General features: G+C 41.6%; 1 protein-coding gene across 3 annotated transcripts; it reads right to left on the bottom strand.

Annotated features, from left to right (window-relative positions):
- Positions 1–133: 133 nt before the first annotated feature.
- Positions 134–23786, bottom strand: LOC110519965 (regulator of nonsense transcripts 3A). Of its 3 annotated transcripts, none has more exons than XM_036974090.1 (11): positions 23531–23786; positions 19486–19592; positions 18999–19081; positions 16187–16285; positions 15616–15726; positions 15481–15536; positions 11097–11255; positions 8823–8956; positions 6272–6569; positions 4904–4996; positions 134–1869 (listed from the first exon to the last, which is right to left on the bottom strand). In XM_036974090.1, exons 1-11 carry the CDS (start codon positions 23669–23671, stop codon positions 1702–1704), a joined length of 1449 nt encoding a protein of 482 aa, XP_036829985.1. In that variant the 5' UTR covers positions 23672–23786; the 3' UTR covers positions 134–1701. The 3 variants fall into 3 exon arrangements, with proteins under 3 accessions (XP_036829985.1, XP_021452560.1, XP_021452561.1); XM_021596885.2 differs by having other exon boundaries at positions 18999–19105; positions 23531–23785; XM_021596886.2 differs by having other exon boundaries at positions 4904–4981; positions 18999–19105; positions 23531–23783.
- Positions 23787–24479: the final 693 nt, after the last annotated feature.

The following is a 24479-nucleotide window of genomic DNA, read 5'->3' as shown; positions in this document are numbered from 1 at the left end:
CATTACAATGTACTCATCATAGAAAGTGTAATGGAAATATTAAGATATTACTGAGTGGATATTATACATGTACTCCTAGTCATAAAAGAAGTGGACAAACAGACAAATTATTAATTCAATCAAGGAACAGGAAAACCTCTATTGGATAATTTTATTTAACTTTTTTTCAAATCTCTTCATGAAAACAAACAACAAACAGAAGGAAAGTGTCTTAACCAGAATGTGATTTTACTGTCATGTGCAAAAAATATCTAAGGCATGTTACACATATCTATAACATACTGCAGTTCAGGAATCAGCTGAATCCAACAGTTCACAATTTGGTAGAAAACCGTGCAAACAGTTTAGAAAATGTAGACTTTTAACAGCATCAAACTCAGCACCTTTAATGTTATTTTGCCTCCTTTTCATCATGACATTTAAGTGGCAGAAGTTTTTGTTGATCGTGTAACCTGACCAGGAAAAACTCTGGGCTCTAAATCCATGATGAATAATTTTGTTCTTCTTGGCTCAAGTGTGAAATACTGTTTTATAAGACAGTCCACGTCACCTTGTTTCCTAACACAAATAGCTACTGTCTATGACAACTAGAAACACGATGATGTAAGAATTGTCATAAGTCACATTATACAAGGGAACAATTGACAAAGCATATTGTTGACAACCTAAACATTTTCCTCTCTGGCTCCTATCACACACGCAAAACACTGAAACACACACGCACATATGCACACACAATTATTTGATTAATATATTCTAAAAGGTTCTACATCCAACACTGCAAATACATTTTGAATATCTTAAATATAATTCTCACTACTTCATATATTTTCGTTGTGATAAAATCTATAGACTTTCTTTGAAAAACATCCCAGTCAAATGGAATCACTAAAAAGGCTTATAAATATGATCTCACTTGCTGAGATATTCCTTAGTTACAGACACATAGGGGAAATTTACAGGACACAGATACATTTTAGCCCTGGACTAGAAAACTTCTCCGTTGACCATGCTTTTTTATTCCAGGACTGAGTAATCTGTGTCCGGGAAACTGGCTTGTAATGTGCTGCCTCAGGTACACTCTCATTAAAACAATGACACAATGTCTCATGTGGAATATACAAAATATAACTATAACATATATATAAATAACTGTTATCAGGCAGTGGTTTCTGAAATGAGTGAATGTTCCAGACGTGTAAACACCACGGATTAACTATCCTGTCATGAAACAACTGTACATATAGGGTAAAAAAACAAAAAAACATAATTAAGGAAGGTCCTTATTGTGCTATTGTACCCAAGGGTGAACCAAGATGGGAATAACACACAGGCAAGAAACAAACAACTTCCTATAACTTCAGTCCCATCATGCTTAGAGAACATTCTATTGTGATGCACAGTATACAACCAAATGGGAACACAATGAAAATGTTCCCATTATGTTCTGGGAATGTTTGATTTTTGTTACCCTCCTCCTCCTGTCAGGGCAGGCCAATCTTACAAGCCTTTCACATTATTTGCACAAAGGTTTTGATGCAGAAGTGTCGGAAAGTTCAAATGATGTGACCTGTGAGTGCAGCTCCATCAACCCCATAGCCTTGCGCATGCTTGTTGTTTAGTAATGCACAAGCCTACAATCTGGCAGCCCAATACGCATAAAGAATGTGAAAGGCCTATCAGAGCGGACTACGGACTGGACTAATCTTCACTACTCTTTTCTGAGCCTGTTCCCATGGCAATGGCCTCATAGCAGTGATCTACCGCAACGTGTTCTGGCGACTGGCCGATGGGGAGCTCGTAACCTTTGCTCGCTGAGCCCACGCATTTGCGAGTGCCAGGCTGGTAGAGCTGCATGGCCGGTCGGTCCTGTATGGAGAGGAGGCAGGAACACGGGAGAGAAAAGCGACACAATCTGGTTCACAACAACAACAACAAGCAAAATGGCTGCTAAACTATACGAGTTGTTTTCCTTGCCACACATTGAGCCTAGTTCTGGACAAAAAAAGCTATTTCAATGGAGATTCTACATTGAGAGCGCTTTTAATCCAGGACGAGGCTTAATCTTTGTCCGGGAAATCATCCATTAGAGGGCTATTTACAGTAAGTGAATAACGTTCAGGACAGAAAGAAAATGAAACCTGTCTAATGGAAGTTTACTTTAAGATTCTGATATTGTCAGAGTTTTGTGCCTATTCTGTACTATTCTTTCAAGATCTAAAATTTTATCATTGAGAATGGGAGTGTCTATATTAATTTATTAATTAAACGACTTTGGGTAATTGAAAAGCTCTATATAAGTCCCATATAAACTCAACAAAAAAATAAACGTACTCTCACTGTCAACTGCGTTTATTTTCAGCAAACTTAACATGTGTAAATATTTGTATGAACATAAGATTCAACAACTGATACATAAACTGAACAATTTCACAGACATGTGACTAACAGAAATGGAATAATGTGCAAATTTAAAAGTAAACAGTCAGTATTTGGTGTGTCCACCAACTGCATCAAGTACTGCAGTGCATCTCGTCCTCATGGACTGCACCAGATTTGCCAGTTCTTGCTGTGAGATGTTACCCCACTCTTCCACCAAGGCACCTGCAAGTTCCCGGACATTTCTGGGGGGGAATGGCCCTAGCCCTCATCCTCTGATCAAACAGGTCCCAGACATGCTCAATGGGATTGAGATCCGGGCTCTTCGCTGGCCATGGCAGAACACCGACATTACTGTCTTGGAGGGGAAAGGAAATCACGCACAGAACGAGCAGTATGGCTGGTAGCGTTGTCATGCTGGAGGGTCATGTCAGGATGAGCCTGCAGAAAGGGTACCACATGAGGGAGGAGGATGTCTTTCCTGTAACGCACAGAGTTGAGATTGCCTGCAATAACAACAAGCTCAGTCCGATGATGCTGTGACACACCGCCCCAGACCATGACGGACCCTCCACCTCGATCCGGCTCCAGATTACAGGCCTCGGTGTAATGCTCATTCCTTCAACAATAAACGCGAATCCGACCATCACCCCTGGTGAGACTAAACCTTGACTCGTCAGTGAAGAACACTTTTTGCCAGTCCTGTCTGGTCCAGCGACGGTGGGTTTGCGCCCATAGACGACGTTGTTGCCGTGATGTCTGGTGAGGACCTGCCTTACAACAGGCCTACAAGCCCTCAGTCCAGCCTCTCTCAGCCTATTGCGGACAGTCTGAGCACTGATGGAGGGATTGTGCATTCCTGGTGTAACTCGGGCAGTTGTTGTTGCCATCCTGTACCTGTCCCGCAGGTGTGATGTTCGGATGTACCGATCCTGTGCAGGTGTTGTTACACAGTCTGCCACTGCGAGGACGATCAGCTGTCTGTCCTGTCTCCTTGTAGCACTGTCTTAGGCGTCTCACAGTACAGAAATTGCAATTTATTGCCCTGGCCACATCTGCAGTCCTCATGCCTCCTTGCAGCATACCTAAGGCACATTCACGCAGATGAGCAGGGAGCCTGGACATCTTTCGTTTGATGTTTTTCAGAGTCAGTAGAAAGGCCTCTTTAGTGTCCTAAGTTTTCATAACGGTGACCTTAATTGCCTACCGTCTGTAAGCTGCTATTGTCTTAACGACCGTTCCACAGGTGCATGTTCATTAATTGTTTATGGTTCACTGAACAAGCATGGGAAACAGTGTTTAAATCCTTTACAATGAAGATCTATGAAGTTATTTGGATTTATCTTTGAAAGACAGGGTCCTGAAAAAGGGACATTTCCTTTTTTGCTGAGTTTATTATTATTAGGGGTTCAGCACCTAAGCTGGTGAAATCCTATTGTATTTGTTGCCGTTGATTATTAGGGGTTCAAGCAGTGAAGCTGGTGAAACCATTTTTGTATTTTCCCGTCATTATTATTATACCAATTCTGCAAATTTGGTGGAAAAAAAACATATTCCCGTGAGATAATAAGGCCTATGAGGAAGTCAAGTTGCATGATGGTAAATGGCCATGGGCCACACCCGCTGATGCAATGCCATTAGCCACATGGTGACGCTACAACAAGCGATTGAAAATGCAACCTTTAAAAGGTCACGCCCCTCAGCTCATAATTCGGTACATTGGTCCCTCTCCTCACAAGGAACAAATTTGCCTCATGAACCCATAAGGTCCACCATAATGGATTTTCTGCCATTTTGAATTTTGTGAAAAACACTTAAATTACATCTACTCTGGAACCACTGGACAGATATATAGCATCTATGGATCAAGGTCTCTCAACACAATATGTTCCAGGTTAGCATCTCAAACCACATGGTCGCTACTGACCAATACACATTCATATTCTAAACACTGTCAAGACTCAAAATATGCAATCACTTTGAGATTGACACAGTGGTGCTATAATGGGGACATTTATATGTCTTGTTCTGTTTGCCTCAGAGTGATACAATTTGTCATTAAATGCTCAGGGATATGAATCTAAATAACCTGTAAAGTATGGTTCAATTCGGCAGCATGGTGGTACTGTTGGACAGGAAAAAAATATTCATGCAAGCTCATTGGCTTATAAGTTTCAGCTACAGTCTTGGAAATATTGAAGATGTGTATCCATAGATGCTATATAACGAATTTGGTGCCGATTACTCCAGTGATTCTGGAGAAGAAGATGTTTAATATTTTTTTTCTCCAAATTACATCAAAAGCATATTGTTAGATGCTGTACTAGCAGATGCCCCAACCCCCGGCCCCCACCGATCAGACCTGGGTTTAAAAAGTATTTTGTCTTTCTTTATCTGCTTTTAATTGAGCTTGCCTGGTGCACTAAATTACTCCCAAAAGTGCAAACCCTGACCCCCCCCTCGTCGCCCATGTAGATAGCCTAGCTGTACCTTAGCTGGTAGTGGAAAGGATAGCTGACTGTACCTTGTTTGGCAGAGCCCCTCCTATCTGGTGTGGCCCCTCTGACTGGGACGTCCCTCTGTCCTGATGGGCTAACACAGACTGACAGACACAAGCCTGGATCAATAGGAGTAACATGTAGATATGTAATGTTCTTATGTGTGGTGCATATGTACTGTAATTTTCACTGTTTTCAACACGATGTAGGATGACAGTACATACGATCAACTTATGCTGTAAATCATCTCGTGCACAATAAAGTTGTATTGAAATAAAAATGTCTCCACTGCAACAGTAACAATAACACTGTCTTCACAGCTGACGAAACACAGACTTGGGTATACATGCTGCGTGACAAGCAGCTGGAAATGTGTTCAGTGGTTCCTCCTTTAAAAGTTGCGTCTTACTGTGGCACACCTTGTGTGCTGCCGCAGCATTCTGTGGCACTGCATTTAATTCTCAACCATTTTTTCTGTTATTGCAAGTTATTGTTAGTTTGACCACCAGAGGGCATCTTTGAGAAGCATTTGATCGTGTTCCGTATTGGCATTACCAGAGAATTTAAAACCTTTTTTGTAATAACATAGAGTATGGGAATGATTTTAAGAAATTTGGCTTAATTAATCTGATTAATGTTATGGCGTTTCTATTCAGAGAAAAACGAAAAACAAAACCCTCAGGGTTTCCGTTAGGATGGAATGGAAAATACGGCTGGGAGTAGGCTCCCAACATGACGGTTGGGAGTAGGCTACAGGACTGGAGGATTATAAATTGTTTGCCTTCCTTAGATTCCTCTTCTGACAACAGAACTTGACCAACTGCTCACCAGGCATAGCAAGGGCCGCCCGGACCGTTATGCTGTTCTGCTATTCCAAGGATGTGTAACCGAAGAGAGATACCACGAGTGGGCACAGAATGCATAGCCGCTTTGGTTACAACTTTGTTCCAATATTTCTGTAAATCAGTGATATTTATTCCCATAGTAATTCATTATGGATCCATAACTAAATCAACATCTGTAATGAGTTCTCTAACTCCCCCTTGTGGTGGTCTTGAGCAATGAAGCTGTGACACTGGGTACCTCTAAGTCCCGCAGTGTAAGCTCACAACTTTTAAAGGAGAAACCACTGTATGGTGGGGGTTATATTCTAAAAAAACAGAATGTATTACAAGAATGTAAAACAACCTTTGTTAACTTAAAAGTACTTAAAAGTCCAAACGAATCCAACCTTGCAACAATACTTTTTACAGTGTACGCACAGGAATAATTACACAGTAATAAAGGCACTGTAATATAAAACGTAACCTACTGTACATTACCAATGTTATTTCAATAAAAATTAACCACAAAAAGAACAACCTACCCCAACACCAGAACCTCTCTTTGCTCACCTTGTCGCTCACCTTGTTCCGGGTGCGGTCCTTCCTGCTAGCGCCAATGCCCTCCCTGTCCTCCTTACCCACCTTGTCACCCGTACTGGGGCAGTAGGAGTAGGAGCCGTGGTGGTGGCCATCTTTCTTGGCCCGGTCCTGGCAGTAGCCTTTGCCCCACTTGGTCTCCTCCTTGCGCCGTATAAACTTGTCAAACTCATAGTGGTGGCGCTGTCGTTTCCTCTCCTCGTCTCTTCCTCTGTGGTCTTTGTCTCTCTGCCTGCGGCCGTGTTCTCCCTTATCGCTCTCCATCTGACCCCTAGTGGCAGAAAAGGGAAGAACAGTTAGAATGGTTATCACACTGGAGGGTTGTGGTATCAGTTTAAGACCTTGGCCCTGAATAGAAACATTTGTTTTGTAAAGGTAAGGTTGTAGGTGGGTCATGGACAAAGTTGGCATCCCACTGTGAAAAGGAAGTTTCGCTCAAAGTAAAAGGCTCTCTCAACAAGTCCTTGATTTGGACGAAAAAAATTAATACGAGCACGTCGTGTATTTTCTGTGGGTTTTTTCCACCCCTTTTCTCTCCCCAATTTTGTGGTATCTAATTGGTAGTTGTTACAGTCCTGTCTCATCGCTGCAACTCCGTACGGACTCGGGAGAGGCGAAGGTCGAGAGCCATGCGTTCTCCGAAACACAACCCAACCAAGCCACACTGCTTCTTGACACAATGCCCATCCAGAAGCCAGCCGCACCAATGTGTCAGAGGAAACACCGTACACCTGGCCACCGTGTCAGCGTGCACTGCGCCCGGCCCGCCACAGGAGTCGCTAGTGGGCGATGAGACAAGGATATTCCTGCCGGCCAAACCCTCCCTAACCCGGCCGACGCTGGGCCAATTGTGCGCCGCCCCACGGGCCTCCCGGTCGGAGCCGGCTGCGACAGAGCCTGGACTCGAACCAGAGCCTGGACTCGAATCTCTAATGGCACCACTGCGCCACTCGGGAGGCCCATGTCTCAAGCCTTAAGGAAGGTGGAGAGATGACGAGAAACAAATTCTGTATACAGTTTTATCTGAATGATTTGAATGATTTTTGACCTGTCCCCAAATAAATATAATTGTTTCAGAGTTTGTTTTGATATTTCAACCTGTGTCTCCTGATCGCTTCTGGTGTGGGTGAACAAAATCAACGTGACCAGTTTGGTCAGCATGTAAGTTAGACATTAATTAAATGCTTACTTACAGACCCTTCCCAACAATTCAGAGAGAAAATAGAGAGAGAAAAATAGAAAAAAGATAAATAATAAAAAAGTACTAACATGTAATAATACACAATGAGTAATGATAACTTGGCTATATATATATATATGGGGTACCAGTACCGAGTCTATGTGCAGGGGCATAATAATATATTAATGAATCATTCGTATAGCATATATATATATATTTTTTTATAGACCTACTAAAGTGAATCTAGGCGATCACCTGTTCGATAAGCAACCCTAAAAGACAGACAAAATCCGTAGGAGTTTACCCTAATCAATAAGTGGTTGCACAGATTTAGATAAAGCACTCAAGTTAAAATGAAGTGTCAAAATAACCACACACTGCTTTAAAAAAAAATGGCTGATCATTAGGCTATGGAAAGGTTGAATGCATGTGTTATTTTCTAATGGTTGTCAATTTCATCTTCATATAGCCTATATCAACGCTGTCTCTATATCTCCCACTTAAAACTTTCCTAATCAATTTTAATGATAGGCTTCATTGATTGAGCACTACTCTATAACGTAGACTCGTTTTTGATACCCAACAGAAATTATTTTGAAGTTAATGGAGAAATGTGATTTGCTTATGTGTCTGAGTAAGATGCACTGCAGGAGGCTTTGATTTATGGGTCCTTTTCGGTGGGTGGGCGGGTGGGTGCATGTGTAGGCTATGAGTTTGTTAATTCTTTATGTCCATTCACATAGTTTAATAAAATAGACCTAGCTTGTCTGGACTTCATCTCTTTAATCAGATAGAAAGAAAACTGTAGGTAGCAAGCATCATGACGGTCAGCATATTTTGTGTGAGAGAAATGACGACAAGTGCCAGTTGCGTTCCCTCTCTTATTAAATGTGCCACTGAATGAAACATAGCCAATAATATCATATTGAGTCATGATCCATCCTATAGATGAATAGCCTATCCTAATATTTTCAGTCGTATATTGTTTTTCCAGTAGTGTATTATTTTTCTCATTACTGCATCCTCTCCAGCTACTATGAACAGCATATTAGTACTGAGAATGACCACAGCAGCATTGGTGATATTATACAAATTGTTTGGAAAAGTGGAAGGAAATATGCATCAGATTTTATGTGAATGGTTTAGTGCGTCAAAATCCGAATCTGTATTTTTGGTGAATTCGGATGAAAAGATTGCTATGCAGTTGGTGAGAAAAGGGCTTAAGGCATAGAAAACGTCCCACCACTAGCTAACTCCAATTTTGGTTTGTTATAACTGAGAGAAAAAAGAAAAGAAAAAAACTCAGTTATCTACAAGAATAGTTCACTTAAAAAAGGTACTTACTTGTCCTTGGCTTCCTTGAACTTCATTTGTCCACTGGGTTTGTCCCACTTGGCCCTCTCCGTATCCCCACTGTCCCCTTTGTCCTTGAGTCTGTCAGAGTCCATGTCATCGTCCCGGTCACTCTTCTTTAGGAGCTGAGGCAAGCCCAAAACACACTTACTACCCAAAAACTACGAACACTTATTAGCAAAACACAGTAACGAACTATCTGTTCTTTCTTTAAGCCTTAAATGGCCAGTTGCTACATACATTTTTTGACTTATAAATGATATTTGATTCTTGAAAAATCCATTAAAAATGCCTCATGAGCTGAATTCAACTCTTCTACCCAATCAGAACCCAAAATACAGTTGAAGTCAGAAGTTTACATACACCTTAGACAAATACATTTAAACGCAGCTTCACAATTCCTGACATTTAATCCTAGTAGAAATTCCCTGTCTTACATCAGTTACGATCACCACTTTATTTTAAGAATGTGAAATGTCAGAATAATAGTAGAGAGGATTTATTGCAGCTATTATTTCTTTCATCACATTCCCAGTGGGTCAGAAGTTTACATACACTCAATTAGTATTTGGTAGCATTGCCTTTAAATTGTTTAACTTGGGTCAAACGTTTCGGGGGGGCCTTCCACAAGCTTTTTGGCCCATTCCTCCTGACAGAGCTTGTGTGGCTGAGTCAGGTTTGTTCGCACACGCTTTTTCAGTTCTGCCCACAAATGTTCAGGGCTTTGTGATGGCCACTCCAATACCTTGACCGGGTTGTTCTTAAGCCATTTTGCCACAGCTTTGGAAGTATGCTTGGGGTCATTGTTGATTTGGAAGACCCATTTGCGACCAAGCTTTAACTTCCTGACTGCTGTCTTGAGATGTTGCTTCAATATATCCACATAATTATCCTCCCTCATGATGCCATCTATTTTGTGAAGTTCACCAGTCCCTCCTGCAGCAAAGCACCCCCACAACATGATGCTGCCACCCCTGTGCTTCACGGTCGGGATGGTGTTCTTCGGCTTGCAAGCCTCCCCCTTTTACTTCCAAACATAACGATGGTCATTATGGCCAAACAGTTCTATTTTTGTTTCATTAGACCAGAGGCATTTCTCCAAAAAGTATGAACTTTGTCCCCATGTGCAGTTGCAAACCGTAGTCTGCCTTTTCTATGGCGGTTTTGGAGCAGTGGCTTCTTCCTTGCTGAGCGGCCTTTCAGGTTAAGTTGATTTAGGACTCGTTTTACTGGGAATATAGATAGTTTTGTACCCGTTTCCTCCAGCATCTTCACAAGGTCCTTTGCTGCTGTTCTAGGATTGATATGCACTTTTCGCACCAGAGTACATTTATTTCTAGGAGACAGAACGCGTCTCCTTCCTGAGCGGTACGACGGCTGCGTGGTTCCATGGTGTTTATACTTTCGTACTATTGTTTGTACAGATGAACATGGTACCTTCAGGCATTTGGAAATTGCTCCCAAGGATGAACCAGACCTGTGGAGGTCTACAGTCTTTTTTCTGAGGTCTTGGCTGATTTATTTTGATTTTCCCATGATGTCAAGCAAAGTGGCACCGAGTTTGTATGTAGGCCTTGAAATAAATCCACAGGTACACCTCCAATTGGCTCAAATGACATCAATTAGCCTATCAGAAGCTTCTAAAGCCATTACATCATTTTCTGGAATTTTCCAAGCTGTTTAAAGGCACAGTCAATTTAGTGTATTTAAACTTCTGACCCACTGGAATTGTGATACAGTGAATTATAAGTGAAATAATCTGTCTGTAAACAATTGTTGGAAAAATTACTTGTGTTATGCACAAAGTAGATGTCCTAACTGACTTGCCAAAACTATAGTTTGTTAATTAACAAGAAATTTGTGGAGTGGTTGAAAAACAGGTCTCAATGACTCCAACCTAAGTGTATGTAAACTTCCGACTTCAACTGTATATGTTTGTTTTACTCCAATGTTTGTAAACAACGTAAATGTAAACAAACAGTATATAGAATCAAAATATGGCTAAAACTCACATTTTGGTCATCCTTAGAACTATAAATTTGAGAGTGATTACATTTCTCCAGCCCCATCCCTCAGTTTTTTACCGAAACCGGCTGGGAGGGCGATTTGTTATTATTTTTACTGCTGATTGCAGCTTTAACTCTAGGTCCCAAGTTTACTAACTAACTAATACTTAAAACTAACAAAACCCAGCACACAAAGGGCTTCCTAAACTCTTGAATTTAGTGAATGTGCATATACTACTCAAAATGAACTAGTGACCACCTTTATCTTGATCTCCTTCTCCGACAGCTTCTTCAGTTTATCCGCCTCCTTGCGTTTGCGTCTCTCCTCCTCCCTCCGCTTCCTTTTCTCCTCCTCCCTCTGGCGTTTCTTCTCCATCTCCCTGCGTCGACGCTCCTCTCTCTTTTCCTCTCTTATCCTCTGCAGAAAAATGGCATCTCATAGTGAGAGTTAATCTACAGTGGTTCCTAAATTAAAAGTTTTGAGTTTATGCTGTAGAGCACAGAGGTAGATTGTGGTATAGTGTGGTACTTTGCATCACTGCAAGGGGGAGCTAGAACACTGATTATGCATTTGGGTTCGGAGTAAAGCGCTGGTACCCAGGTGCTAATGTGTCTCTCTTCTCACTGAATGATGTGCATTGATGAATGGGTGATAGAAACTGATAATTGCCTCTTGAAAGACAAACAAAAAATGTAATGTTATATTCCATTATAGTCTTAAAATATATATGTGTTGACTCCTAAATTAATAAATTGATGGTGCAGCCATATAGCCTCGGCTACTAAGCAGGGGTAAATAAAACATGCTATTCTGTTATTTTGAAATACATTGTCATAGTATCATATCAATAGACCCTTGACGCCGAGTTGATTTCTATTTTTAGACTTGTATCAAACAGGTGAACAATCTTTTTTACCATTTGGAACAGTGTAAACACAAATACAAAAATAATTTATAAAGAATGTTTTATCTGTTCTAAGATGAAAAACATTTGCGTTTATTCGTGAATGCAATTCCTTTAGCCAACATGTTGCGGTTTATTTATTGTTTACTTAGTCAAGGCTCCCTTTGATTTGATGAATTAAGGTCACTAATTAGTAAAGAATTCCCCTCACATGGTTGTCTAGGTCTTATTTGAAAGGAAAAACCCAAAACCTGCAGACGATAGGCCCTCCATGGAATGAGTTTAACACCCCTGATCTACAGTATTTGTTCATCAACATCTTAATGTCAATAAAATAATGATAAAAAAAAAGTATGTTTTAAAATGCAGATGTTTATTTCAACTGCATTTGAACTCAATTTAAGTTGCACTTCCACTCCATGACCATGGGTAATATGTTGCCGAGATGATCAATGTATTTACTGCATTGTTGTATTGTAAGTTTCTCGAGCCAAAACGTCTTCTTGAGCCAAAACGCTTGTAGGCTTGGTAGAATTATGGATGAATGTTTTCAGTTGATAAAAAGTTAGAGTTAGATATACTGTAGGCCTATCCAGCTGTAGGTGACACTTTACCCTTTGGAACCACACAATTACCAGGTGAAGAGTAGGCCGTTTGCCTGCCTCAACGGCGAGTGTGGCCTCTTTGAAGCGATAGAGGAAATCAACAACATCCCTCTTTCACAATAGCTGTTATCTGCAGTTTTGTGCTGGGAACTGTCCCACTCTGTGATCAATAGCTCCCTCTCCACAAGCACCCACTCTTTGTTTATATTAATGGACTGTAGGCACAAGTATCCTTTTTTTCCCTCTCTCTCGCTCAACTCCAGGACCACCCGCCAACTGATTTTTGGGTTGATGAGATAGCTCTTTAATTTTATTCATGGTAATTCACAACGAAGCTGTATTTTTGCAAACCTCTATAGTGTGAGAGGAGAGACTCTGACAGAAACATTCACACCACCAATAACTCGGCAAGGTGTTAAAACCCCAATTTGTGACACAGTTTAGGCTACCGCTAAATTCTGCGGTCAGTCATCTGAGCGAGGATAGGAGCGAGCGAAGTGTGCCTATTGATTTTGACCTTCTGAATGAATAGATTTATGGAATGTTACCGAATAGATAACAATAGAAATAAACATCTGGTGGCATCTCGATTTACAGAATATCCCTCCCTCATTTACACAACAAATATACAAAAGTATCCCAATTAGCGGGAGAGATAGGGGCATCTTGTCACATAGTGCTGAAGTTTATAATGGCTGTCAGTCAAAACCCATACAGTGCTGTGAATAAGAGAACCTTCTACAACTAAAATTATCGTAAATAAAGGCCAGGATATAATGGAACGAGTCACATATGAATAGAAACAATCAGATTTCGGCCTATAACCATCCAAATATTTCATTCTTCCTATAAGTCTACAAAGAAAAAAAAAAATATATATATATATATATATAAATAAAATTCAATTATAATCATGAAGTGTATTCACCAATTGGATGTCATGGTGATCTTAAAAGGAGCATTTAACGGCAAGCACTGTAAAAGGTGCTGCATGGTCAATCCGACATCTGCATTGGCCACACAGCATTTACTGTGATGTGGCCTCTGCAGAAGTTAGAGCAAACATACTTTTGGAAGTTTTGGTATTTATTAGGATCCCCATTAGCTGCTGCAAAAGCATCAGCTAGTCTTCCTGAGTTCCACATGAAACATAACATAATACAGAACATTATTAATTGTCAAGGAAGTGAGTTTGTACAGGACCTCCCACCCTCACCTACCGTCAACCAATTACAGTGCCTTGCGAAAGTATTCGGCCCCCTTGAACTTTGCGACCTTTTGCCACATTTCAGGCTTCAAACATAAAGATAGAAAACTGTATTTTTTTGTGAAGAATCAACAACAAGTGGGACACAATCATGAAGTGGAACAACATTTATTGGATATTTCAAACTTTTTTAACAAATCAAAAACTGAAAAATTGGGCGTGCAAAATTATTCAGCCCCTTTACTTTCAGTGCAGCAAACTCTCTCCAGAAGTTCAGTGAGGATCTCTGAATGATCCAATGTTGACCTAAATGACTAATGATGATAAATACAATCCACCTGTGTGTAATCAAGTCTCCGTATAAATGCACCTGCACTGTGATAGTCTCAGAGGTCCGTTAAAAGCGCAGAGAGCATCATGAAGAACAAGGAACACACCAGGCAGGTCCGAGATACTGTTGTGAAGAAGTTTAAAGCCGGATTTGGATACAAAAAGATTTCCCAAGCTTTAAACATCCCAATGAGCACTGTGCAAGCGATAATATTGAAATGGAAGGAGTATCAGACCACTGCAAATCTACCAAGACCTGGCCGTCCCTCTAAACGTTCAGCTCATACAAGGAGAAGACTGATCAGAGATGCAGCCAAGAGGCCCATGATCACTCTGGATGAACTGCAGAGATCTACAGCTGAGGTGGGAGACTCTGTCCATAGGACAACAATCAGTCGTATATTGCACAAATCTGGCCTTTATGGAAGACTGGCTAGAAGAAAGACATTTCTTAAAGATATCCATAAAAAGTGTCGTTTAAAGTTTGCCACAAGCCACCTGGGAGACACACCAAACATGTGGAAGAAGGTGCTCTGGTCAGATGAAACCAAAATTGAACTTTTTGGCAACAATGCAAAACGTTATGTTTGGCGTAAAAGCAACACAGCTGAACACACCATCCCCACTGTCAAACATGGTGGTGGCAGCATCATGGTTTGGGCCTGCTTTTCTTCAGCAGGGACAGGGAAGATGGTTAAAATTGATGGGAAGATGGATGGAGCCAAATACAGGACCATTCTGGAAGAAAACCTGATGGAGTCTGCAAAAGACCTGAGACTGGGACAGAGATTTGTCTTCCAACAAGACAATGATCCAAAACATAAAGCAAAATCTACAATGGAATGGTTCAATAATAAACATATCCAGGTGTTAGAATGGCCAAGTCAAAGTCCAGACCTGAATCCAATTGAGAATCTGTGGAAAGAACTGAAAACTGCTGTTCACAAATGCTCTCCATCCAACCTCACTGAGCTCGAGCTGTTTTGCAAGGAAGAATGGGAAAACATTTCAGTCTCTCGATGTGCAAAACTGATAGACATACCCCAAGCGACTTACAGCTGTAATCGCAGCAAAAGGTGGCGCTACAAAGTATTAACTTAAGGGGGCTGAATAATTTTGCACGCCCAATTTTTCAGTTTTTGATTTGTTAAAGTTTGAAATATCCAATAAATGTCATTCCACTTCATGATTGTGTCCCACTTGTTGTTGATTCTTCACAAAAAAATACAGTTTTATATCTTTATGTTTGAAGCCTGAAATGTGGCAAAAGGTCGCAAAGTTCAAGGGGGCCGAATACTTTCGCAAGGCACTGTATGTCAATGCGGAGCTATACAGAGCCCTCCGTATTGTTACAAAATTTGAGAGGTACACAGCCATGTGGTACGGAGCTCAATTTGGCCTCTCTATGACTCCGGAGACTCCGTAATTGCGTCACACCATCCATACGGCGGCTTCGACCACATTTTCAGATCAAGCATAATTTGGCTTTACCGTGGTATAACGCAACTTTTAATTGAGGAACCACTGTATGTCTGGATAAGAGTCCACAATGGACAACTATAAACACATTATTTTTCACTGTTACATTGCTCTTACCTGCTTCTCAAGTTTCTTATTCTTGATGTACTCCAGAAGAGGTGTTGTTCTTTTGGCTGAAATTAAATCACATATAATGCAAAGTCAGATTTGATTGAATGCCTGACTCATTGGTTGACTGATTGATCCTAGTACCTATGAGTTCCCTTGTCTTGGCCTCTATCTCTCCCAGCAGGGTTTCAGGGTTGGCCATTGACTTCTCCTCATCACAGGAGTAGTTCTCCAGAAACCGACAGTACTCTGGGTCTGCGAGGGGAGAAGGATTAGGATGAGTCAAGAAGAGGGATGAGGTCCATCAGTCACATTGTTACCAAGGATGTGGTGGTAAAGAATAAGGGGGGTAAAATATAGGGTTAAAGCATCAGATGACAGGAGGTGATGTTATCAAAGCTAAATACGCTAATTTGGTGTAATAGGTGTGTATCTCTATTCAGAAAATAGAAAGGTTTGTTATCTGCATTTATGTGCGTTTATCCTTCACTACATCCCAGATTTTTTTTATTTGCGTTATTTATCAGATGCTGGATAAATGCATAAAGTACAATGAGGGGGCTGAAACCCCATATACTATAAATGTAAAGGGTAGCATGGGTTCCAATCTGTGTTTGCCAGTCCCGACATGTTTTGACATTGAATGCAGAAACAATCAGGCATCCAGGCTATATGTCTGAATAGTTTCTAAAAAAGTCACAGGTCCAGCACCCACCTTCTTCAATGCTTCCGGCTTTGGCATCTTTCTTTTTGAGTTTCTTCTTGGATACTTTCTGAAAGGGTGCAAACTCTACCACAGCTGGGTACTCCTGGCCTGAGCAAATATTGACATGGAGACAGATCATCATTAGACAACACCTGACACAATGATCAAACCATTACCATGGCATCTGGGGTTGTGAAAACCTCCTGTCTCATGACAGATTTAGAGCCTACACACACACAATAAAACACCACAAAAAAAAGAAGCATCACAAGAAAACACTGAACGTTGACCATTGAGGATGTGTTTAATTGCATTATATATATCCAGCAGCACTATACTTCTACCCACTATTTACAGTGCCTTCAGAAAGTATTCAGACCGCTTGACTTTTTCCACAATTTGTTAAATTACAGCCTTATTCTAAAATTGATAAAATAGTTTTCCCCCTCTCAATCTACACACAAAACCTCATAATGACAAAGTAAAACCAGGTTTAGAAATGTTTGCCAATTTGTAAAACAAAAAAACTGAAATATCACATTTACATAAGTATTCAGACCCTTTACTCAGCACTTTATTGAAGCACGTTTGGCAGTGATTACAGCCTTGAGTCTTCTTGGGTATGACACTATAAGCTTGGCACACCTGTATTTGGAGAGTTTCTCCCATTCTTCTCCGCAGAACCTCTCAAGCTCTGTCAGGTTGGCTGGGGAGTGTTGCTGCACAGCTATTTTCAGGTCTCTCCAGAGATGTTCGATCGGGTTCAAGTCCGGGCTCTGGCTGGGCCACTCAAGGACATTCAGAGACTTGTCCCGAAGCCACTCCTGCCTTGTCTTGGCTGTTTACTTAGGGGCGTTGAACCTTCGCCCCAGTCTGATGACATGAGCGCTCTGGAGCAGGTTTTCATCAAGGATCTCTGTACTCTGCTCTGTTCATCTTTGCCTCGATCCTGACTTGTCTCCCAGTCCCTGTCGCTGAAAAACATCCCCACAGCATGATGCTGCCACCGCCATGCTTCACCATAGGGATGGTGCCAGGTTTCCTCCAGACATAATGCTTGGCAATCAGGCCAAAGAGTTCAAGTTTGGTTTCATCAGACCAGAGAATCTTGTTTCTCATGGTCTGAGAGTCTTTAGGTGCTTTTTTTTTCCAAGTGGGCTGTCATGTGCCTTTTACTGAGGTTTGGCTTCTGTCTGGCCACTCTACCATAAAGGCCTGATTTGTGGAGTGCTGCAGAGATTGCTGTCCTTCTGGAAGGTTCTCCCATCTCCACAGATGAACTCGAGAGCTCTGTCATCGGGTTCTTGTACACCTTGACCAAGGCCCTTCTCCCCCGAATGCTCAGTTTGGGGCAGCCAGTCCTGGTGGTTCCAAACGTCTTCCTTTTAAGAATGTTGGAGGCCACTGTGTTCTTGGGGACCTTCAATGCTGCAGAAATGTTTTGGTACCATTTCTCAGATCTGTGCCTCGACACAATCCTATCTCGGAGCTCTACGAACAATTCCTTCGACCTCATGGCTTGGTTTTTTCTCTGACATGCACTGTCAACTGTGGGACCTTACATAGACAGGTGTGTGCCTTTTTCAAATCATGTCCAATCAATTGAATTTACCACAGGTGGAGTACAATAAAGTCATAGAAACATCTAAAGGATGATGAAAGGAAACATGATTGACCTGAGTTCAATTTCGAGTCTTACAGCGAATGGTCTGAATAATCTAAATAAGGTATCAGCAAAACATTCTAAAAACCTGTTTTCACTTTGTCGTTATTGTGCGTAGATTGCTGAGGAATTATTTGTATGTAATACATTTTAGAATAAGGCTGTAAACATAACTAAATGTGGAAAAGTCAAGGGTTCCGAATACTTTCCAAAGGCACTGTATTTCTACCTACAGGACTATCTGCTCAAAAACATTGTGTAAACACTAACTACTAAGCACTAAGACATTGGTAATAGGAAATATTTAGGATAGGTTTCCCAGACATAGATTAAGCCTATTCCTGCACTAAAAAGCAAGATTGATGGAGAATCTCCAGAATAGGAAGAAGAGTGGCAGGCCCCGGTGCACAACTGAGCAAAAGGACAAGTATATTAGAGTGTCTAGTTTGAGAAACAGACGCCTCACAAGTCCTCAACTGGCAGCTTCATTAAATAGTACCCGCAAAACACCAGTCTCAACGTCAACAGTGGAGAGGCGTCCCCCGGGATGCTGGCCTTCTAGGCAGAGTTACTCTGTCCAGTGTCTGTGTTCTTTTGCCCATCTTAACCTTTTCTTTTTATTGGCCAATCTGAGATATGGCTTTTTCTTTGCAACTCTGCCTAAAAGGCCAGCATCCCGGAGTCACCATTTCTCAGAACAAGAATAGAATGACAAGTTTCAATAGAAAGGTCTTTGTTTCTGGACATTTTGAGCCTGTAATCGAACCCACAAATGCTGATGCTCCAGATACTCAACTAGTCTAAAGAAAGACAGTTTTATTGCTTCTTTAAATCAGGACACAATTTTTCAGCTTTGCTAACATAATTGCAAAAGGGTTTTCTAATGATCAATTAGCCTTTTAAAATTATAAACTTGGATTAGCTAACACAACGTGCCATTGGAACACAGGAGTGAAGGTTGCTGATAACGGGCCTCTGTAAGCCTATGTAGATTTTCAGCTACAATAGTAATTTACAACATTCATAATGTCTACACTGTATTTCTGATCAAATTGTTGTTATTTTAATGGGCAAAAATGTTTTGCTTTTCTTTCATAAACAAGGACATTTCTAAGTGACCCCAAACTTTTGAATGGTAGTGTACATAAAAAAATATACCTTTGTTATCAATGAAAACATAGCCATCAAAGCGGTCTCTGAAGAGCAGGATGTCCTCTGGGTTTTTGAAGTTGATGTAAGCTCTGGAGAACAAGTGTGGGTAGAGGCTGCATGGAATTAACAGGTTGTTTTAGAAAGCCATTCCATCAAGAGCAGCCCATCTAAAATGTGGAGTTAAAAGAGTGATGATGACATATTATCTGATACACCCTGATTTTAGGTGGTAACCTAATGATTAGATTACTGTGCTAGTGTTTTAGCTTTGTTTTGGCAAGATCATTTAGAATTAATTCACTCAGGCTGAATCGGCATTAACAGCAAAGGCGGTATGGACTTCACAAACCAAGGTTTGGTGAAGCCAATTGTTTAATATCTGTGGGTAATGTCAATATCATGATGTTGGCATCACCCGATGCAGATCTGAGAAAAACAATGATCTGTGCAGGCACCCTGTCCCAACACATGGAGTATCCTACTAAATATTCACCTTTGATCTGCAGGGAAGAACTCAAAGTAGTCAAAGGATGGAAGAGGACTGAGCTGTTCTTCCAGCTGGTCCTTGGACAGGTTGGGTGGAAGTCGCCTTATTACTACCTGGAACCGAGAAGGACATACATGCACAAACACAAAATAGTGGGTTGAAATTACACTAGAATTGGCAAGACACCAAAGACATTCATGGTCACGTTAATAGTTGGATGGAATTTACTCTTAATCAATGAATTTGTACTGTGTGTCTTGGTTGTTTGATTACATACACTTCAACTACGACAGACAAAATGAGGGAAAAAAATCCAGAAAAATCACATTGTAGGATTCTTTATGAATTTATTTGCAAATTATGGTGGAAAATAAGTATTTGGTCAATAACAAAAGTATCTCAATACTTTGTTATATACCCTTTGTTGGCAATGACAGAGGTCAAATGTTTTCTCTAAGTCTTCACAAGGTTTTCACACACTGTTGCTGGTATTTTGGCCCATTCCTCCATGCAGATCTCCTCTAGAGCAGTGATGTTCTGGGGCTGTTGCTGGGCAACACGGACTTTCAACTCCCTCCAAAGATATTCAATGGGGTTGAGATCTGGAGACTGGCTAGGCCACTCCAGGACCTTGAAATGCTTCTTACGAAGCCACTCCTTCGTTGCCCGGGTGGTGTGTTTGGGATCATTGTCATGCTGAAAGACCCAGCCACGTTTCATCTTCAATGCCCTTGCTGATGGAAGGAGGTTTTCACTCAAAATCTCACGATACGTGGCCCCATTCATTCTTTACACGGATCAGTCGTCCTGGTCCCTTTGCAGAAAAACAGCCCCAAAGCATGATGTTTCCACCCCCATGCTTCACAGTAGGTATGGTGTTCTTTGGATGCAACTCAGAATTCTTTGTCCTCCAAACGCGACGAGTTGAGTTTTTACCAAAAAGTTATATTTTGGTTTCATCTGACCATATGACATTCTCCCAATCTTCTTCTGGATCATCCAAATGCTCTTTAGCAAACTTCAGACGGGCCTGGACATGTACTGGCTTAAGCAGGGAGACACGTCTGGCACTGCAGGATTTGAGTCCCTGGCGGCATAGCGTGTTACTGATGGTAGGCTTTGTTACTTTGGTCCCAGCTCTCTGCAGGTCATTCACTAGGTCCCCCGTGTGCTTCTTGGATTTTTGCTCACCGTTCTTGTGATCATTTTGACCACACGGGGTGAGATCTTGCGTGGAGCCCCAGATCGAGGGAGATTATCAGTGGTCTTGTATGTCTTCCATTTCCTAATAATTGCTCCCACAGTTGATTTCTTCAAACCAAGCTGCTTACCTATTGCAGATTCAGTCTTCCCAGCCTGGTGCAGGTCTACAATTTTGTTTCTGGTGTCCTTTGACAGCTCCTTGGTCTTGGCCATAGTGGAGTTTGGAGTGTGACTATTTGAGGTTGTGGACAGGTGTCTTTTCTACTGACAACAAGTTCAAACAGGTGCCATTAATACAGGCAACGACTGGAGGACAGAGGAGCCTCTTAAAGAAGAAGTTACAGGTCTGTGAGAGCCAGAAATCTTGCTTGTTTGTAGGTGACCAAATACTTGGTAATAATTTGCAAATAAATTCATTAAAAAATCCTACAATGTGATTTTCTGGATTTTTTTTCTCATTTTGTCTGTCATAGTTGAAGTGTACCTATGATGAAAATTACAGGCCTCTCATATTTTTAAGTGGGAGAACTTGCACAATTGGTGGCTGACTAAATACTTTTTTGCCCCACTGTATGTTCATTGAATTGAGCAATGTGATGTAGGCATTCTTTGGGGCAGAAGTGCACCACCTATACCTTTGCAACTTTATCAACATAGCATAAGCTACATGCATACGATAGTACAGCAAACATACACATTACTTTGTTCAAACATAGGCCTACTACATCAGATACACTATATATACAAAAGTATGTGGACACCTCTTCAAATTAGTAGAATCGGTTATTTCGGATGGTTCCGACCTAGAATATGTGGACATCTATAAGTACCTAGGTGTCTGGCTAGACTGTAAACTCTCCTTCCAGACTCATATCAAACATCTCCAATCTAAAATCAAATCTAGAGTCGGCTTTCTATTCCGCAACAAAGCCTCCTTCACTCACGCCGCCTAGTAAAACTGACTATCCTACCGATCCTCGACTTCGGCGATGTCATCTACAAAATAGCTTCCAATACTCTACTCAGCAAACTGGATGCAGTTTATCACAGTGCCATCCGTTTTGTTACTAAAGCACCTTATACCACCCACCATTGCGACCTGTATGCTCTAGTCGGCTGGCCCTCGCTACATATTCGTCGCCAGGTCATGTATAAGTCCATGTAAAGCTCCGCCTTATCTCAGTTCACTGGTCACGATGGCAACACCCACCCGTAGCACGCGCTCCAGCAGGTGTCTCTCATTGATCATCCCTAAAGCCAACACCTCATTTGGCCGCCTTTCCTTCCAGTTCTCTGCTGCCTGTGACTGGAACGAATTGCAAAAATCGCTGAAGTTGGAGACTTTTATCTCCCTTACCAACTTTAAACATCTGCTATCTGAGCAGCTAACCGATCGCTGCAGCTGTACATAGTCCATCGGTAAATAGCCCACCCAATTTACCTACCTAATCCCCACACTGTTTTTATTTATTTACTTTTCTGCTCTTTTGCACAACAGTATCTCTACCTGCACATGACCATCTGATCATTTATCAATCCAGTGTTAATCTGCTAAATTGTAATTATTCGCCTACCTCCTCATGCCTTTTGCACACAATGTATATAGACACTTTTTTTCTTTTTTTTTCTACTGTGTTATTGACTTGTTTATTGTTTACTCCATGTGTAACTCTGTGTTGTTGTCTGTTCACACTGCTATGCTTTAACTTGGCCAGGTCGCAGTTGTAAATGAGAACTTGTTCTCAACTAGCCTACCTGGTTAAATAAAGGTGAAATAAAAAATAAAATAAATTTCAGCCACACTCGTTGCTGACAGGTGTATAAAATCAAGCACACAGCCATGCAATCTCCATAGACAAACATTGGCAGGATTATGGCCTTACTAAAGAGCTCAGTGACTTTCAACGTGGCACTGTCATCAGATGGCACCTTTCCAGTAAATCAGTCATATTTCTGCCCTGGAAATGCGTTCTATGGAGTGATGAACCACGCTTCACCATCTGGCAGTCCGATGGACGAATATGGGTTTGGCAGATACCAGGAGAACGCTACCTGCCCGAACGCATAGTGCCAACTGTAAAGTCTGGTGGAGGAGGAAAAATGGTCTGAGGCTGTATTTCATGGTTGGGCTAGGCCCCTTACTTCCAGTTACCTTCTAGATGATTCTGTGCTTCAACTTTGTGGCAACAGTTTGTGGAGGGCCCTTTCCTGGTTCAGCATGCTACCATGCACAAAGTGAGGTCCATACAGATATGTGTCGAGATTGGCGAGGAAGAACTTGACTGGCCTGCACAGAGCCCTGACCTCAACCACATCAAACACTTTTGTGATTAAATTGGTAAGCCGACTGCGAGCCAGGCCTAATCGCCCAACATCAGTGCCCGACCTCACTAATGCTCGTGGCTAAATGGAAGCAAGTCCCCGCAGCAATGTTCCAACATCTAGTGGAAAGCCTTTCCAGGAGAGTGGAGGCAGTTATAGCAGCAAAGGGGGAGGAACAACTCAATTTGAATGATTTTGGAAAGAACTGTTCAACAGCAGGTGTCAACATACTTTTGGTCATGTAGTGTATGTTGTTGTTGACATATTGCATGCACCTAATGCAGATCGGTAGAAAATTTGGTAGGCGCATGGCGATGCAGTACAGAGAGCTCAATTCGGCCTCTGCGTGCCTTCCAGAGGCTCCGTAAATGCGTCACAGAGGAGAACCGACAACATTTTCGGATCAAGCATAAATTGTATCTTAGCATACCTCTCGCGTTCGCTGCCTGTGTTGCCGATTATGTTGCCTCGTCCATATCTGCGGCCGACTGTAATAACAAACACGCCATCACAGCGCTCTGCCTACCTTAGTAAATACCTCCTTCTTCTCTTCTTTCTGCTTTGAGTTGACAAAGACGGCGTCCTGTTCCCTCGGAATGTCTCTAAATTGTATCTCGACGACAATTTTCGCCCTGCCTCCGGGCATTTGGTCATTTTCAGACCTCATCTCTCTCCATCCCTCTTCCTCTCCTGTGGAAGTCACTATGTCCCCTCGCGAGAGTTCTAAACCAAGTACCGCGATTATTCAATGCCTCAGCGACGACGCTGTCCGCAAGAGCTTGTGCTGCTGTGTTGTTTATGTCGTGCGCACTTCTCATTTATCAGTTTGAGAAAATATCTATAAAAAAAATACGTTGTTAATATACAATAAGTGCGACTTCTATAGTTGATAGATTTTTTTTGTATTCACATGTTATAAACAGTCTTTACAGGTCTGAGCTGCGAATAGGACAATATTATGTTAGTAGGCTGGGATGTGTGAGGAAGTAGGTCTACTGCATCTTAATAAGATGTTTTAAGAAATACTGTGTTCATTCCCGGGAGATTATTGGCAATAAACGACAACATCAGTGAGGGAAATCAACATAAAAAAATATAATTTTGATTCCTTGTGGACCTCAGTGCGCGTCTGATGTTGCAGGGAGAGCCTACAGTTATGCCTCAATCAGACCGAAAGTGATTTGCGTTTGGTACTCCAGAAGTAGGCTACATTAATTTAAAATAGAGCCCTGCATTTTTTTTTTTTTTTTTCACTAGGTAAGTCAGTTAAGAACAAACCGCGACTCTTCAGTGAAGAGCACTTTTTGCCTGTCCTGTCTGGTCCAGCGACGGTGGGTTTGTGCCCATAGGCGACGTTGTTGCCGGTAATGTCTGGTGAGGACAGGCCTACAAGCCCTCAGTCCAGCCTCTCTCAGCCTATTGCGGACAGTCTGAGCACTGATGGAGGGATTGTGCGTTCCTGATGTAACTCGGGC

The sequence above is a fragment of the Oncorhynchus mykiss genome, chromosome 3 (genome assembly GCF_013265735.2).
Source record: "Oncorhynchus mykiss isolate Arlee chromosome 3, USDA_OmykA_1.1, whole genome shotgun sequence".
Classification (NCBI taxonomy): Eukaryota; Metazoa; Chordata; class Actinopteri; order Salmoniformes; family Salmonidae; genus Oncorhynchus; species Oncorhynchus mykiss.
Note: the sequence above shows the minus strand (reverse complement) of the source record. Positions and strands in the feature narration are given on the sequence as shown.